Raw genomic sequence first — 16,319 nt, 5'->3', positions numbered from 1 at the left:
TTAAAAGTTTCACCAGCTCCCAGTAACATGACATTGAGGATAAAGCTATTCATACATGGGCTTTTGGGGGGAACATTCCAGATCCAAACTAAAGGAAGCAGCCCAAAAGGAAGAGCTAGAGGCAGTGTCCATTGCTTTGCTTTTCTTCTAGATCTTGGAGAACCTGGAATATGGTAGGCGATAGTATTTGGGTTGGGGAGTGGGGAGAAAAGGAAGAAAGCTTCCTGGTGATTTGCTATACTTTTGTTTTGAGCCTATGGAGTCATTGCTACCAATTGTCCTCACTCACCAATTGTCCTTGTGAATGTAGCCTTGACTTGCCCGAGACCAGGGAGAGGGAAGAAGATGGGCATCATCCAGCTTGCAGAGTCTAATGAATCAGAAGTCTTATGGAAGAACAAATGTAGAATCTTAAGCCTCATCCAAAGGAGCACACCTGACAAAGGGTCATACCAATCAACCCAAGAGTTCCCAAATCAATTTCCTTCACCATTACACAAAGCCATTCTATCACCATAGCAACCTGTGTGACAGAGATCAAGAAACTTTATCGAAAAACACAGAGAAGCTGATTGATAAGGTCATTAATCCCATGGCATGGAATCATGGGGAAGGCAAATGTGTCTTCATGAAAGGGGTCTTTCAGTGGTCTTTGTTCCTATGGTGTGTCTGTCTTTAACCCTCCCTTCAACAACCAGTTTTCTACTGTGGCTTCCAAAATTCTAACTACAAAAGAAACAGCATGGTCTCATTTCACAAAGCATAAGGGAAACTAGATAGTAATTGTTATTTAAGATTCATTAATTTAATTAATGCATTATTACTTGTCAGTTCTCTCTCTCCTCTCTCTCTTTCACCTTACTTTTATTCTAGACTGAGAAACAACTGTCTTTAAAGAAAAGCCATACCTTCTCATGCCTGTCAGGAGAGTATGTCAATTCCATAGATGACCTCATGGTCAAGAATCTATATGTCTGCTTTATTGAAAAGAATAAATAGACCTGTTGCACTCGACAGCAACCACTGGATTATTTTCAATGTTCAAAGACAAAATAGACACCCATGTCTAAAGCCATGGATGTAAAAAGCCAATGAGGTTAAACATACAAAGGAAACTAAAGATCAGTTTCTGGGTAGAGGTTTTATTGGCAAGGACAAATGAAAATTATCATCATTAAAATCTCAGGAATAAAACTCTAAGCTCTGCCTTGTGCCTCCAAAGTCTCTTCTATGGGGAACAAACTCTGCCAAGGAAGAGCACGTTAGCTGTGGGATTATGCCGAATGAAGAAAATGAATGGGTGATCCACTGTGAATTCTTCCTCCGGCAACAACATGCAGAACATAGCGATGCCTCCAGTGGCGGCAGCTGCCTCTGTTCCCTCTTCATTCACTTCCACAAAGGACTTGTGGATAATTTTTGATATGAAGAGATCTCTGGATCCTGACATGCCAGACAGATCAGCCTTGCCACTGCTAAAGAGATCCTGCACTCCCAGGCGGCCAAGGTTGGAGTTGAGGGTGTAGCTCTCTTCCAGCTTGAATCTGGGCAATTTGACATGGACATCAATGGTTTCCAAGTTCTCACGTTTGGTCCATTCATGAAGCTTTTCCAAAGTTAATTGCTCCTCAATCTAGAATTAATGTATGGCATAAAGAAGTTAATTTATTATTGTAATAAGGTACCATTCAAATGAAGGGATTCGCAGTTGCCACGGCTCATAGAGTTTCCTTCATGCTTTCTGTCCAAACAGATTCCACTTAAAAGATTACATTTTTGTTTGTTAGTTGGTAGAATATTGCAGAACTATTTTCTAGGTCCTTGAGGGTCCAAGTACAAAAACATTTAACAGCAGAACTATCATCCATTCATCTACCCTCCTACTCATGTGCCCATCCATAGTTCTCTCCATCCATCATTCACCCATCTACCCATCTCTCTGTTCTCCACTCACTCCTTCCATTCATTGGATTCTTCCCTTCTCCTCCTCCTTTAGTCCACCCATTTATCCATTCCTCCATCCACTCAGGATTTCCTAAACCCCCATCTCACTGAATCACTTTGATAGGCCATCACAGCTTTTATTATCATGCTTGCTTGAATGGTACAAGGGAAATTTTAGACGTTTCTTCTATTTATTGTGAAACCTCCAAAGTTGTAGTGATCTGTAAATTCCACTACAGCCAAAGTAATCTCTAATAACTCCTGGGTAAAAATAAAAAAAGGAACAAAATGTGTGGTACTTAGTTCATTTAAAACAAGGACAAGCAGCTGGTATGGGGCACACAGCCTGCAATCCTAGCATTTAGGAGCCACTGATGGAAGCCGTGAGCTTAAGGCCAACCTAGGCTGCACAGCAAGACCTTGTCCATGGAGTGGAGTTGAGTAGGGTGGAATAGAATAGATACATAGAATAGAATAGAATAGAATAGGCATACTAATGGCACCAACTTTGTAGCATTGTTGTGACCATTGAATACATTGATGTATTTAAAGAGTTTAACACATAGTAAGTACCATAAAAATATCAAGTATTTTTGTTCCTCTAGACTAGAACAGAACCATTTATCTTATGGATAGCAAAAATTTCTTTCTTTAGATTAGAGCCTCATTTTGTAATAAAATAAAATACCAGCAAGAAAATACAGCTGACAAAAGGACCACATTCATGTCAGAACTACCTCTGCACGTGCGAATGACCACAGGGTCCTTCCCAACTACCAGTGCAGTGGAAAGGAACAAGAATTAAGCCACACGGTGGCCTAGGACTTCTGAGGGAAAACTGTAATCTTCACAGTTGTGTCTACTTCTAGCCCTGTCAGGAGATACCCAATCCCCAAAGATGTAAACACTTCTTACTAGACTTCCTTTAAAGAGATTCGAGAGACTTCCTGTGAGGGCTACCCATCACTTGCATTCCCTTTATAGCGTTAGATGTTCCTCTACCACAGTGGTTCACTGAAAGCAGCAGATAATCTGAACATTTAAACTGTGGAGGCTTCTGGGCTGGGAGTGAGACTCAGTGACAGGAGACTTACTTAGCACAACATACTTGGGCTCTTCAAATAATAAGTAATAATAACACTAATTAACTGTATAACATGAGGCCTCAGAGGAGTGAGCTCTGGTGGACTGTATTAACACAAATGGTGGTATATTGGCAAGGGATTTTGCATGAAGTCTATGGATGAACAGCAAGAGCATACAGTGCAGTGTACACACCGGAAGTTTAAGTACGGTACAGTGAAAGGAAACACGAATCATGATGTTGAGAACCAGGTACCTTCTTAAGACCCGTGGACGGATCCTCAGTGTCTTCAGGCAGCAGAATGATCATGCTAAGTTCTTCACCCTGGTAAGGCATCTCTAGCACCTTGCACTTCAGATCCTGAATGTAACCGAATGGAAACTTTTTCTTTTGGTACATCATCTTTACTGTTTTCGTGTCTTTCTGAATGGTTACAAAAAACAAAATAAAACACTCAAATTATTCCCTTTATCTTTTAGAGAAGAGAGGAATTTGGGGTCTTGGGGTAGAGTCTTCAGTGGTAATGGCCCGGCTTAATGGGGGAGGCCCTGTGGTATATCCCTGGCACTCACACACAACCAAGAACAGCCCAGGATGATAGGGTCACCTGACCTTATTCAGCCGAAATGGAGCATCGGTTGTGTCCTGTTTCTTGAATTTCTCCTTCCACAGTCCCTTGAAGTAGATGGCATTCACCAGCACTAGTTTGGTCATGCTGTCAACCACACCCTCAGCCAACAGTTCTGGAATTTTCCCTGAAAAGATAAAGTCAGCTTTTTTTTTTTTTTTTGGTTTTTCGAGACAGGGTTTCTCTGTGTAGCTTTGCGCCTTTCCTGGGACTCACTATAAGTCAGCTCTTTTTTAAAGCTCCACATTGGAATTCCAAATTTGAACCAATAATTTATTAGCTCTAAAATGTGACTTAGACATAGACTTCATACTTTATTTCAACTCAGTCTTAAGTTAGGAAAGACCCACTTATCCTGTTTCTACTTAAAATAAACCAATTTGTAAGACCCACAAGTCTCACTGAGACCTGTGTACTTAGCATGTCCTGAGGTTCTAACCCTTGAACCAGAAAAAAAAATCACTAAAATAAGTCAAATGTCTTCAAAGGTTTAAAATGAGAACATTCTCCTTTCCTGGGTAGAGACAATAACCATTATTTTGTGAATGGTTGTTTTTTACAGAAAACAAATGAAATTCCTTAGTGGAAATGTTTTTGGTCACTGGCAAATTATGTCTTCAAATCTGCTAAGCAGAAGCCTGCTCTCATGATGTCTTCAAATCTGCTAAGCAGAAGCCTGCTCTCATGAAAAGGACTTTTAACCAATACCCAAGAGATAAGATTTATCCTTGGATAAGTCTATTGAAACAAAAGCTACTCTCTCCACAGCCTGGCACACTGCTGGGCGGGAACTGACAGGGATCCCCTGGGTGCTGACTCACAGTAATAAGACTGAAGAGAGATCCATCACACAGCTGAATTGAGCCTAGAGGGTGAGTCACTCCCTACTCACCACCCTGAGTTACTGGACAAGATGCTGGCCAAATATAATCTGACTGCAACCCGTTTTTTCAATACAGGCACTTTATAAACACTTTGGGGCAGGCATTTTTTATTAATTTTATTCTTAATTTCAAGTTGGTTTTAACATTATAGTTTAGGAGAAGAACCCATAAGTTCTTAAATGCCTCCATTAAATCACGTCTGTATTTCTCCATTGATAAGTTTCTGACATCTCACATTGTCCTTTATACTAGGGAACAGCATCTGAGTGTCAGTGAACGTAAGTCAGGATTTGGAAAGCTGAGGGAGGGAGAAAGAAGGAGATGCAAGTGAGAGAGTGGAGGGGAGTAAGAATCTGTGCACAATGGTTCTGCTAAGGTTCAGAGGGTTCCCCAAATGCCCATGTCTTAAAGGTTTGGTCTCTGGTCCAAACCTTTGGACCAGGTTCTGCAGCATTGGAAGGCTGCAGAACCTTTAAGAAGTGGAACCTACTTGGAAGTCTTTAGGTCACTGGGGAATGCATTTTCTTTTTTCTTTTCTTTTCTTTTCTTTTCTTTTCTTTTCTTTTCTTTTCTTTTCTTTTCTTTTTTTTTTGAGACAGGGTCTTGCCATGTGTACTCAAAGCAATCCTCCTGCCTCAGCCTCCCAAGCACTGGGATTGTAGGTCTTCATCATCAAACCTACTTTGAGGGAGGGATGCTGCTATTGAAAGTGATGGTAAGACACTGGTATCTCCCTCTTTCTTTTTATTCTCTGGTGAGGTGGACAACACGGCACTGTATGGCCATAGGACCAAACCAACAGGGCCAACTGGTTAGAGACTGAAACCACCGAAACTGTGAGTCAAAATCAGCCTTTTCTCTCCTTAAGCTGATTATGTCGGGTATGAGCAACAGCAAGAGAAAGGTGACTAACAGAGCTGCTCAGCCTCTCACCTTCAGTTTGACCTTTGACCCACTGGTTTATGGCCTTCCTTGCATCCTCAGAGGCATTCTGAAAATCCACGGAGGCCAAGTCAGCACCGTACATTTTCTGAGTTGAAGCCAAGAACTCCTATTTTTTAAAAAAGAAAGTGCCATGAATAACTTCTATTCCCTACAGAAGTTTTCTAAAGTCCCAAAAAGAAAAGAAAAAAGTCATAAGAATTAAAAAGTTTCATTAAAACCCAACCTTTATACTTTTGCGTTGTGCTGAAAAACACACAATGCTAAATTTACTGTCCTAACCACTTTTTAAGGTTACAGTGCGGTAGTGGTGAGTGTAGCCTTTTATTTAACATTTCTGGTGTTAATACAAAGCTTACTAATTCTTTTTCAAACTTACATCAACATTTCATAAATCAGCAAATGTTGACTGTACTTCAAGTGGCTTTTCATATCTGCTTTTGCTTTGTGTGTGTACATATGTGTATGCATGTGGGGTGTGTGTGTGTGTGTACATGTGTATAAATGGGTGTGTGTACCTGTGCATTTGTGGACGCCAGAGAAGGATGCCAGGTGTCCTGTTCTCACTCTCTGCCTTATTCCCTCTAAACAAGGTCTCCCCTGAACCTGGCTAGGGTGGTCCACAAGCCCATGACCCTCCTAGTTCCATTCCCACAGTTCTGGGGTTACAGGAGAGTGTGAAGCCATGCCTGGCATCTTTTGTGGGTACCGGAATCCAAGCTCAGGGTCTCATGCTTGCACCGGAAGCTCTCTTGCCCACTGAGCGGTCACCTCCATCCTACCCTTGCTTGAATAAAACATCCAGGAAGGAGCTTTTAGAAACACTATGAGATAAAAGGTCCACCTGCATTCTCTGTTGTTTTTATGAATGAGCTGCAACATGGCTGTACTGGGAAGAGTCTGTATCATTCAGGAAGTTTCAGAATGTGAAGTGCTAGGTTCTTACCGGAAGGAAATTGTAGGTTTTCTCTCCGTACAGTCTGTTAGCAAGTTTCAGAATGTGGGAAGCTCCACGTTTGCTCACTTCAGCATTCAGGCTTTGAAACCTTGAATGGATATCCTCAACGGCATCGAAGTGAAAGGTCTAAAGTAAAGAGAACGTTCTTTATACAACCATTTATTTTGAAGTTATAAAGTGATTCCTTGGTGTCTGCTTCCACCAATTTTTTTCTCTAATACTGATTAACTTCAGCCTAGTGTTTTATTGATATGTCATTGGGAGAACAAACAAAATGGAACCAGAAATGTATGACTCAGTGAGACATAATAATTACATTAGATGTGGCTTCTAAATAATTTTTAATAGTTTCATAAATGTGAATGGTTAACCCACTAAATCTGATTTTTTCCAAAAAAAAAAAGATTAAATGGTATGCTCATGTTTATATTCTGGGGTATATACAATTTTACTAAAAAAAAAAAATCTCAGAAATAAACAGTAAAAATAAGAGAGACCCAAAAGGTAGGACTGACTGAGGCTGTTTTCTTCGGTTATCTTACTAGTGTCCACAACTCCATCCCTTAAAAAATAACTTCCTTAAGTTTATTCTGGTGAGAGTTTAATTCCTCATCTGTCAGGTGCAAATCAATGGGCCCTTTATGGTTTTATGAGCCTGGGCTGGTTACTCACTCTATGGCACAAAGGACATAAGGCACCTAAGGTCCACAGTTCATGCTACTCACTGAAGCATGCAGTGTTTGCTACTTGGATGTACCTACTAGAATGACATAGGGAGGAAAAGCCTTGTCCCTGGAGTTGTGAGCCTCCTTAAAACCCACAACATTGAAGGGGACATAACCTGTGAGAAGCACCTAGCCGCAGGGGCGGAGGAGCGAGGCAGGTCAGTTAGGAAATACTTTCCCCACTCCTGTCTAGGCTTCCAAAGGTGGCAGAATCCCCCTCTCAGAATTAGCAACAAAGCAGAAGTCCCCCACCTCCGTCTCCCCCACACCCATTAAGGAAGAGTAGGAAGCTGTGGGGAAGAAGGCAGAAGTGACCTGCTGTCTCCCGGGAGTGGGGTGTGTGTGTGTGTGTGTGTGTGTGTTGGAGTGATGGTCCCTTTCTCCAGGCCACAGGGACTCTCCAATCCTTCCTCCTACAGAGCCACATCCAGTCAAATGAGGCTGGAGAGAGTCCCAGGGTTAACCCTGGGAACACAGACAGGTGGCTGTCTTTCCCCTTGTCCCTACAAACAGGCACCACCAACAACCTGCTTACTGTAGCACATTCCCATCTCTCTCACGTTTGAAGGTGACGTTATTACAGGCATGATTTATGAGTAGTGGTGGTCCATGAGATATGAAGACAGGAAGCAGCCAGCGCTGAGGGGGGCTTACAGGAAAGCTGTCAGATTCACTGCTGGGAATAGGAGCACCAAGCCTGCAGGTATTGTCTTTGGTCACTCTATGTCCCCAGCTGAACAGAAACAGTGCCCTATGCTCAGTTAGAGCTGGTGGAAAATGAACAGCTGACTGCTCCTGGGGGGCTTTTCTGAAAATCTGACTACACCATGAGTAGCTGCTGAACCCAGTTGAGTATGGTTTAGAAAACACACCATTGGAGCTCAGAGGCACAACTGTTTGCAGGGAGTGGAAGCTGCCCAGTTTTGCTTCTGCTAACCTTCGAGAGCTGGGCCGCCGTGTTGCCTTTGGTCCCCAGAAAGACCATGGCCAAGGCAGATGAAATGCTGAAGGGAGAGATAAAGATGTTTCCTGTGGAGTTGTTTTCATTCAGGGTGCGGAACAGCTCCAAGGCAAAGAGGGTGTTGGCTGTGCTCAGCTGCTCCATGGTGAAGGCTGCAACGGGAGATCAGCATTGCCAGCTACTGCACCAGCAAGACCGTTTACCTCAACTTTGCCAACCACCCCATAGACCCTGCAGTTTGAAATCTCCCGGGCTCCCCATCCCAGCCAGTACCAACCTGTCCAATCTTTCCCAAGAGGACAAGAATATTCCCCCAGGCACACAAAGCTGGAGCCAGACTCCAGCAGTGACACAGGACCAACACCAGGGTGTCTTAGGACTCTAACCTTCCAGACAGGTGTGTCTAAAGAGGGACATGGCCAGTGACCTTGGCACAGCCCCCACACTGCACAGCCTGTCTGGAGCTCTCTCTCTCTCTCCCTGTGGTTAGTCAAGTCCTTGTTCATCCGGGCAATGAATCCAGAAAACCACATCGACCTACTCTGCATAAAAGTGAATTCTGGTAAAGATAACAATGTAATCATTTTAGGGATTCAGGTCTCCATGCCTGAGATCAAAGCTGCAGTCTCAGCTGGAGTGGGATACACAAGTTGGAGAACAGCACTCTCCCAGAGTCAGCCTGTGGGTGACAGGGAAGAGGAACCCTCTCCTTTTGCAAACAACCCGTGCCTGCTGTACATAAGTGCTGCTTGGGGACCATCTGCTAACCCATTTGGGTCTCTACACTCAAAGCCTCAATTTGTTCAAGTACAGGCCAATCACGGGTGCGTGGCTGCTTAGCGACCAGGGTCAAGTCCAGTTCTCATTGTTGAGGATCTAGGCTCTCACCCGCCTCCCTCCTAGCCTTTCTGCAGGCAAAATTGACCCCGTGGGGCTGCAAGGCACTGTCTCTTAGCTCAAGGTTCAAAAAAAAAGGAGCTAGGGGAAAGAAAATTCTGGCTGGGATCACTCTTCCTCTGGCCTAGGCGTGGGGTGGCGCTGGGGATCCACAGAGCGTCCCCGGGCGCTGCTTCGGTGAGGGCGCTGCTCATGGAGCAAGCGGGTTTCAGAAGACGGTGCGGAGAAGTCTGGCCTCCTCCGGGTCGGCCAGCCACCTCCCTGCGATGCTACCCGGGGGCCTCACCTGCCACCTCGCTGCGGTGCCACCGCGGGCCTTACCTGCTACGTAGCAGGTCCGGCTCCAGCTGCTGCAGATCTGGGAAGAAGCGCCCAGGGCCAGCTGCAGCCCTTATAGTTTGCGGAAGGGGAGTGTCGTCTCCAGGGGCCCGAGCTGGGTGGAGAGGCTCCTTCCCTGGTGAGTGCTTAAAAGTGAGTCTGCAGGGGTAGCAAAACGAAAGCAGAAGCTTGCGGCGAACTCTCAGGGACTGGTACTTTCCTCAGTTCTAGGCCTTTCTCTATTTCTCTAAGCAAAGACCTAATAAATTATTTCTTTCTGAGCTGTGAATGGCTGAGAGGATAAATGTCACCTCTTACGGGTCAAACGATTCTCCTTTGAGTTCCACCGAAACAGTGCAAAACTTTAGGGGTCCTTTTTGTGGGTGTGTGGGTGGGGATGGAAAAGCACATTTGTGGCCTCTTGGGGGAAAAGATCCCCTTGGATAAGGTAGCAGAGTGCCAGTTCCAAGGAACATTCTTGACTGCTCTGCCTTTGGGGTCCCAAGGCTAGCTCAGTGCCACACCAGGCTGCAGAAGCCCCCAAAACCGCCATTCTCAACTATTAGACTGAAACTTTGAACACATCCCCTCCCCATCAAACTAAACTTGGAATTGACTCGCGCAGGCCACCATTACCTTGACGGGCTCTAGTCTCCCTTTGAAGTGTCTGGATCTGTAATGTCACAGAACTTTTCAGTGTTTCTCGGCTCTCTCCAGAAGGACAAAGAAAGACCTACTGTTTGTTAGTGAGGATCACACCACGTGGGTTGATGTTTGTTGGACCTGGGAACTTACTTCTAATGAAAAAGAGAAGGGAGCCTGGGGAGATGGCTCAGTTGGTAACTCGTTTACCACCCAAACGTGAGAACCTGAGTTCGGATCTCTGAGAGCACCTGTAATCTTAGTGCCGGGGTGGGGGTGGGCCAAGCAGATCCCTAAGAATGTCTCAGTTTTGCTGAACCAGGGGACTACTGGATCAGTGGGAAACCTTGTCCCCTCAAATAAGAGGGAGACTCACAATGTTGACCCCTGGCTTCCACATGGATATGTATTTGTGCCCCTGCGCGCGCGCACACGCGCGCGCGCGCGCACACACACACACACAAAGGTGTACACACATACCATTCTCCCCGAAAAGAAGAGAGACACAGTCTGGAGAAAAAAAAAAAAAAAGCCAAGAGAATAGAGTTTACAGCTGCAGTAGTTAGGTTGCCATGATTTGAACAGATTGGACTTCACGGCTATTTCCAACAAAACGGGAGAGCCCCTCCATGACAGGAGGTCAAAAAGACTGAAATAAAAACCCAAAGACTAAAATTCAAGACATGAGGCAGGAGGTGCCGCTCAGTGGGAAAGCACTTGCCTGGGTTCTATTCCCAGCCCAAGCCAAGGAAAGGGAAAACAGAGCTCAGGAAAAAAAAAAAAAATGTTTTCTTGTCACGTTCTGTTTGTGCTCACCTGAACTCTAACTCATTTGGATCAAAACCACTTCACACATACATATACATATATATATGTTCTCCAACATGAAATTGGAGAAAAAATATGACCTTGATGCCAGGTCCCAAAGAAACTCTGGACAAATGGCTAACTGTGGTGCCTATTAGCACACCAAATCAAATGCCAGCCTCTAGGTTCACTCAGTACCAGTGGCTCTTCTCAGCTCTTCTCACCCTGCCCCCTACCCTAAACCTCTCCAGCCAGGGGCTTCCCTTCCCTTCCCCAGGTTCCCTTTCCTATATAACCCTGTCGTTTTTGGCATGTGCTTCTCTTGGCTCTTGGCCCCTCCTCTTGGCCCCCTCTCCTCTCCTCTCCTCTCCTCCTCTCTGTCCCCCACCCCACGGCCCAGCTGGCCATGTTCAGCCCACATGGAACAGTTGTACACTCATTTCGTTCACTTTCCTCATCCATCCAGGCCAGTAAGGGAAGTCACATTCTGTACACACTGGACAGCTGTGATAATGTCACCCGTTATCATGGTCAGGTGGCCCCGGTGGTACTGAGGGGGTCTGAGCACCTTGACATCCCTCGCTTCCATTTCCTACCCATGGGATCCCATTGAAGGAAGGCACCAGGGGCAGCAGCATCACCAGGGCAGAGTCAGAGCTCCTATCTGGGGCACTGGAGGACCTGAGCTATAAGCAACCCCAAGATGTATACTCTAAAGAGGCAGGGGTCAAAGAATGGCTGATATACCAAAGCACAGTGGTCAGACAGCTCTCCCGTCCACCTCCACATACAAGCTCAGTGGCCCTCAACATGTGTTGCAGGCCACTTCCTTCTGCTGGAAGCACAGGTTTGGTGTCCATGTGCCCGAGTCCGATGGTACCAGCCCACTAGCGGGCCATCTGATGTCCCATCTTCAGTTGCTGTTGGAGCCGTGGTCCATCCTTTAATAATTCCATTAATCCGAGAGTGACGGGGTATGCAGATTTATTCCGTTTCATAGGTGTGAGTGCACTGCCATGTTATTGGGCATCAAAGGATGATTCTTGGTCCCAGTGAAGGAAGTCTCCTAGGAGATCTAAACTTACACACAACACAGTTATTTTCAGGGTCCCAAACTCCACACAAGTGACCTGTGTATGTCCCTATTGAACAGCAAGTTATTGTCATGGTCCTTGTCCCCACACAGGGCTCCTTGGACAGTCCATTCATTCAGCTGCCACACTGACCAGTTGTCCAGGCTGTTGGCAATGGTACAGGAGTCAGTGAAAATGTAGCTGGATGTGATGGCAAAGGTGGCCAGCATGGCCTGGATTATTCAGGGCCTGTTGGTTAGATTGTTTATGTCCAATCTAGGTCAGAAGATAGCCACAGAGTGACCGGATGGCACCCACATGATTACAGTTTTACAGAGCATCAGTGGGCACATTTCTGAGTCCTGGACCTTGAACCACAGGAGCCAGACCATCCACTATAGTCATTAGGTCCCTGCTAATACGTTAGCCTGTAATGTCTGTGGTCCCTTGGTGTCTCATCTGGGCCCAATCTTTAATATACCGTTTCCATCCGGCAACTGAATTCCGTTGTGCCTGTCTGTTTTAACCTGATTGTGCCGCCTATCAAAATACCCAAGACGGGGAAGATTATAAACTACAAAAAATTGTCTGATGTCTCTGCAAGCTAGGCAGTCCAAGGTCAAGCTGCCAGCAAGTTCAGTGTGTCTGTTTTCAATATGGTATCCCGTGAAGATGGGGAGACCGTTGAGTGAGTCAAGGTGCTTGCCACTAAGCTTGATGACCTGAGTTTGAAGCTTGGAACCCAAAGTGTAGAAAAAGAACTGACTCCAGAAAGTTGTCCTGTGGCTTCTATGTGGGTGCTGCAGCATGCACACCCATGCCCCTGCACACACACACACACACACACACACACACACACACTTTAAAAAATAATTTACCTTGTTGCTGTGTCCTCAAAGATGGAAAGTGGAATCATAAAAAGGACAGAATATCTCTTTTAAGGGTCTCAATCCCACTCACAAGGGACTTTTTAATACTTTTAGAGGATTAGGTTTCAACATGAAATTTAGAAACAACACAAACATGCAAATCACAGTCCCACCCACCAGTCTACGTCTGTTACAGTTTGGATATGGTTGGAGCGTGTCTCCTCCTGAGCATAACCCCCTTGGTGAGATCTCAGAAGGTCGTAACTTCCTGTGTGGTGTTTGGGAGGTGGGGACTTTGAGAAGTGGGTAAGATTGCATTAGGTTCTCAGGGTGGGGCCTTCTGACTGAATACTAGAATATCACTCCCGTGACCACTAGGTGGCGCGCACGCCTCAGCTCTTACATGTTATTTGAGTCCGGTGCTTGTGACTTTCCCAGGCTGCCGCGGCACCATAGTTCTTAGTTCCGCAGCTCTGGAATCTTGGACTCTTTTCCTGCAATACCAAACATCTCCTTGGGACTCTGCCCAGATGAAGGCTACTGTCAGATGCCGAGTCTTGAACCCTGAAAACTCATAGTTATCCAGCCTCAAATGTTTTATTATGATAACATAAAATGGACACCGCCCTTTTCATATACAAAATACATTCATCCCGTGTCCCCCAACTTAATTCTAGCATTACCAAAATCAAAATTACTCTTAGTGAGCCTGTGAAATCAAACAAGCTAATTTCTTTCAGAATACGATGGGACCAGCTTAGGACAGATATTCCTTTTAAAAAAATCAGTGACAGGCGAGGGGGAAAAATGGTAGTCTCCACAAAAGTCCAAAAGCCAGCGTTGCAAGCACTATGACAACTTGAGGCTTGAGAATAACCACATCAGACCTCCCGGGTTCCATCTCCTGGGCACTCAGGGCAGGGGAGTTGAGCGTCCAGGGCTTTGGAGGACCCCATCCCCTTAACCACTAGGTGGAGCTCACGCAGCAGCTTTTACCGGCTGAGCCCAGTGTTTCGTGGCTTCCTGGGGCTGCAGCTGTAAGTCTGTCTGGAATCTTGGAAGAGGCCCCGCCTTAGTCCTGTGAAACCTCTTCCTTGTAGGGACTCCACAGAGTCACAACCTCTAGCTCTAATAGACTTTGCTTTGTGGTGGCTCCACCTCCGCCGCCACTCTGCCTCGGACCTGCCTCTTAAAGGCACCTCTTGAAATCCAGAAGAAGGCGCCACACTGCTCCACCTCACAATCGGCTGGCCTGAGGCACCTTGGCGCAGCATCCAAGTTTTCCAGAAGGACAGAGAACCAAAGAGGGCCATATTGAAATGTGGGTGCAGCTGAGGTATCCCAAGTCCCATAACGCACTGGGTTCCTCCCTTGAAACTCTTTTGCTTGAGGCGTGCGGATCTGTGATGGGCATGGCAACTGGGATAATCCCTGTGAAGACTTTGACTCACTTCCTTGTAGTAGTGATTAATAGCTCCTGGCTTCTTGCCATATTAATCTCTTTATCAAAGGTTAGTTGGGGGCACACCCTTTATTTTCTTTCCTGGGCGTGCACTTTCTTTCTTTACAAGTTTTGTGCTCACTGGTCTGCCCACCCACCCTCCCTCCCCACTGTCTTTCACACACACACACACACACACACACACACACACACACACCCCTCTCTCTTACACACACATCTCTCTCATACACACACTCTCTCACACATACACCTCTCTCTTACACACACATCTCTCTCACACACATTCTCTCTCTCTCTCTCTCTCTCTCTCTCTCTCTCTCTCTCTCTGTCTCTCTCTCACACACACACACACACACAAACACACACACACACAGTGCCATCACACCTGGCTTCTCTTTTGATTGTAAATTCTATCTTTAACTATCAATCAAGTACTCGGAACAAATTCCTCCGAGGTTTTTTGTTGTTGTTTTCATTTCCACCAAATATCCTAGCTCATTGCTTTTGCGTTCTTTCACCCACAGAGCATCAGGGCACGGGCATCATTCTGCCAAGTCCACTGTCACCTTGTGAGAGGCCAGTCTTCCCTTGGGTTTCCCACATCCTGTTCCTCGGGTCCATCTTAGATACTCTCAGATCTGCCGTTACTTTCCATGCCTCTGTCAACATTTAGATCTAAGCCATCAAAGAGTCTCTCAGAAGGGGTGGGTCCTCCCTACAGCTCCTCACTTCTGAGCTGTCAACGTTGTCATCCTTGATGTTCCATCAACAGGAATCTAGAGGCCTTCTCCTGTGCATCTCGAATTCCTCCAGCTTCTTGTCAGCACTCCCAGCCAAGGCCGTTGTCATGTGTGGGGGTGGGTGCTGTAGCCACAGCACAAACATGACACTAATATCTTAGTGTGTGGTGTTGTGACTAAATAGTGAAACGGAGTAGTTTGTTTTTAAAGATTGTTTCTCTCACTTTCAGAGCCGAAAGGCTTGAGTTCAAGGTGCTGTGAGGTTCTGTGTTTGGTGAAGGCTTCTCTCTGCTTCTAAGATGGTGCCTCCTTGCTGAGTGCTCCTGAAGGAGAGACATTATTCTCACAAACAGAAGAGGTGAAAATGGCAACCAGTCCAAACCCACTGTCTTAGTTAGGGTCTCTAAAACACCATGATCCAAGGCAGCTTGGAGAGGAAAGGGTTTATTTCAGCTTTCACTCAGGTCACAGCCCATCACTGAGGGAAGTCAAGCTCAGGGTAGGAACTGAAGCAGAGGCCATTCAGGAGTGTTGCTTACTGGCTTGCTTTCCATGGCATATATTGAAAATAATTTTTCCATGCAATAAATTCTGATCATGGTTTCCCCTCTCCATAGCCTCCTAGATCCTCCCTCAACCACCCACCACCACACCCTTTTCTCTCTCTAGAAAACAGACCAACAAAACAGTTCATATAAACCAAATTTAAAAAACAAAACAAACACACAGGGAGAGACACACACAACTCATAAAAATCACAAAATTTTACTAATATACAAGTAAAAGGCTGGTTCAAGCATGGGCTGAGCTCCAGGAGTCCAGGAGTCCAGCTGGCGAGAGGAAGGAGAGATTGTACAAGCAAGTGGGGTGGGTCACGATCATGATGGGGAAACCCGTGGAGACAGCTGACCTGAGCTCATGGGAGCTCATGGACTCTGGATCAACAGCTAGGGAGCCTGCATGGGACCGACCTAGGCCCTCTGCATGTGGATGACAGTTGTGTAGCTTGGTCTGTTTGTGGGGCCTCTAGCAGTGAGATCAAGACCCATCTCTGGTGCATGAGCTAGCTTTTTGGAACCTATTCCCCATGCAGGGATGCCTTGCCCAGCCTTGATGCAGAGGGAGGAGCTTGGAGGAGCTGCCTTGTGATATGCCATGCTTTGTTGACTCCCACAGGATAGGATGCCTGCCCCTTTCTAAATGGAGGAGTGGATGGGCAGGGTGAGGGGGGGGGAAATAGGCAGGAGGTGGGGGGGGAACGGGAAGAGAGGAGGGAGGGGTTGGTATGTAAACTGTAGAATAAATGAAAAAAATTAATTAAAAAAAAAGAAAGGCTGCTAAGGAAAAAACAAGCTCAAATAAAGACATATGAGACAAAGCATCCA

At 45.8% G+C, this 16,319-nt stretch overlaps 1 protein-coding gene across 1 annotated transcript; it reads right to left on the bottom strand.

Moving 5' to 3' along the window:
- Positions 1-1,122: 1,122 nt before the first annotated feature.
- On the bottom strand, positions 1,123-9,559 carry Serpinb1 (serpin family B member 1). Its single transcript, XM_059262325.1, has 7 exons — positions 9,345-9,559; positions 8,103-8,278; positions 6,429-6,566; positions 5,474-5,591; positions 3,641-3,783; positions 3,284-3,451; positions 1,123-1,633 (listed from the first exon to the last, which is right to left on the bottom strand). Exons 2-7 carry the CDS (start codon positions 8,268-8,270, stop codon positions 1,229-1,231), a joined length of 1,140 nt encoding a protein of 379 aa, XP_059118308.1. The 5' UTR covers positions 8,271-8,278; positions 9,345-9,559; the 3' UTR covers positions 1,123-1,228.
- Positions 9,560-16,319: the final 6,760 nt, after the last annotated feature.

Source organism: Peromyscus eremicus, chromosome 5 (genome assembly GCF_949786415.1).
Source record: "Peromyscus eremicus chromosome 5, PerEre_H2_v1, whole genome shotgun sequence".
Classification (NCBI taxonomy): Eukaryota; Metazoa; Chordata; class Mammalia; order Rodentia; family Cricetidae; genus Peromyscus; species Peromyscus eremicus.
The sequence above is the reverse complement of the archived record's forward strand: the minus strand, read 5'-3'. Positions and strand labels throughout refer to the sequence as shown.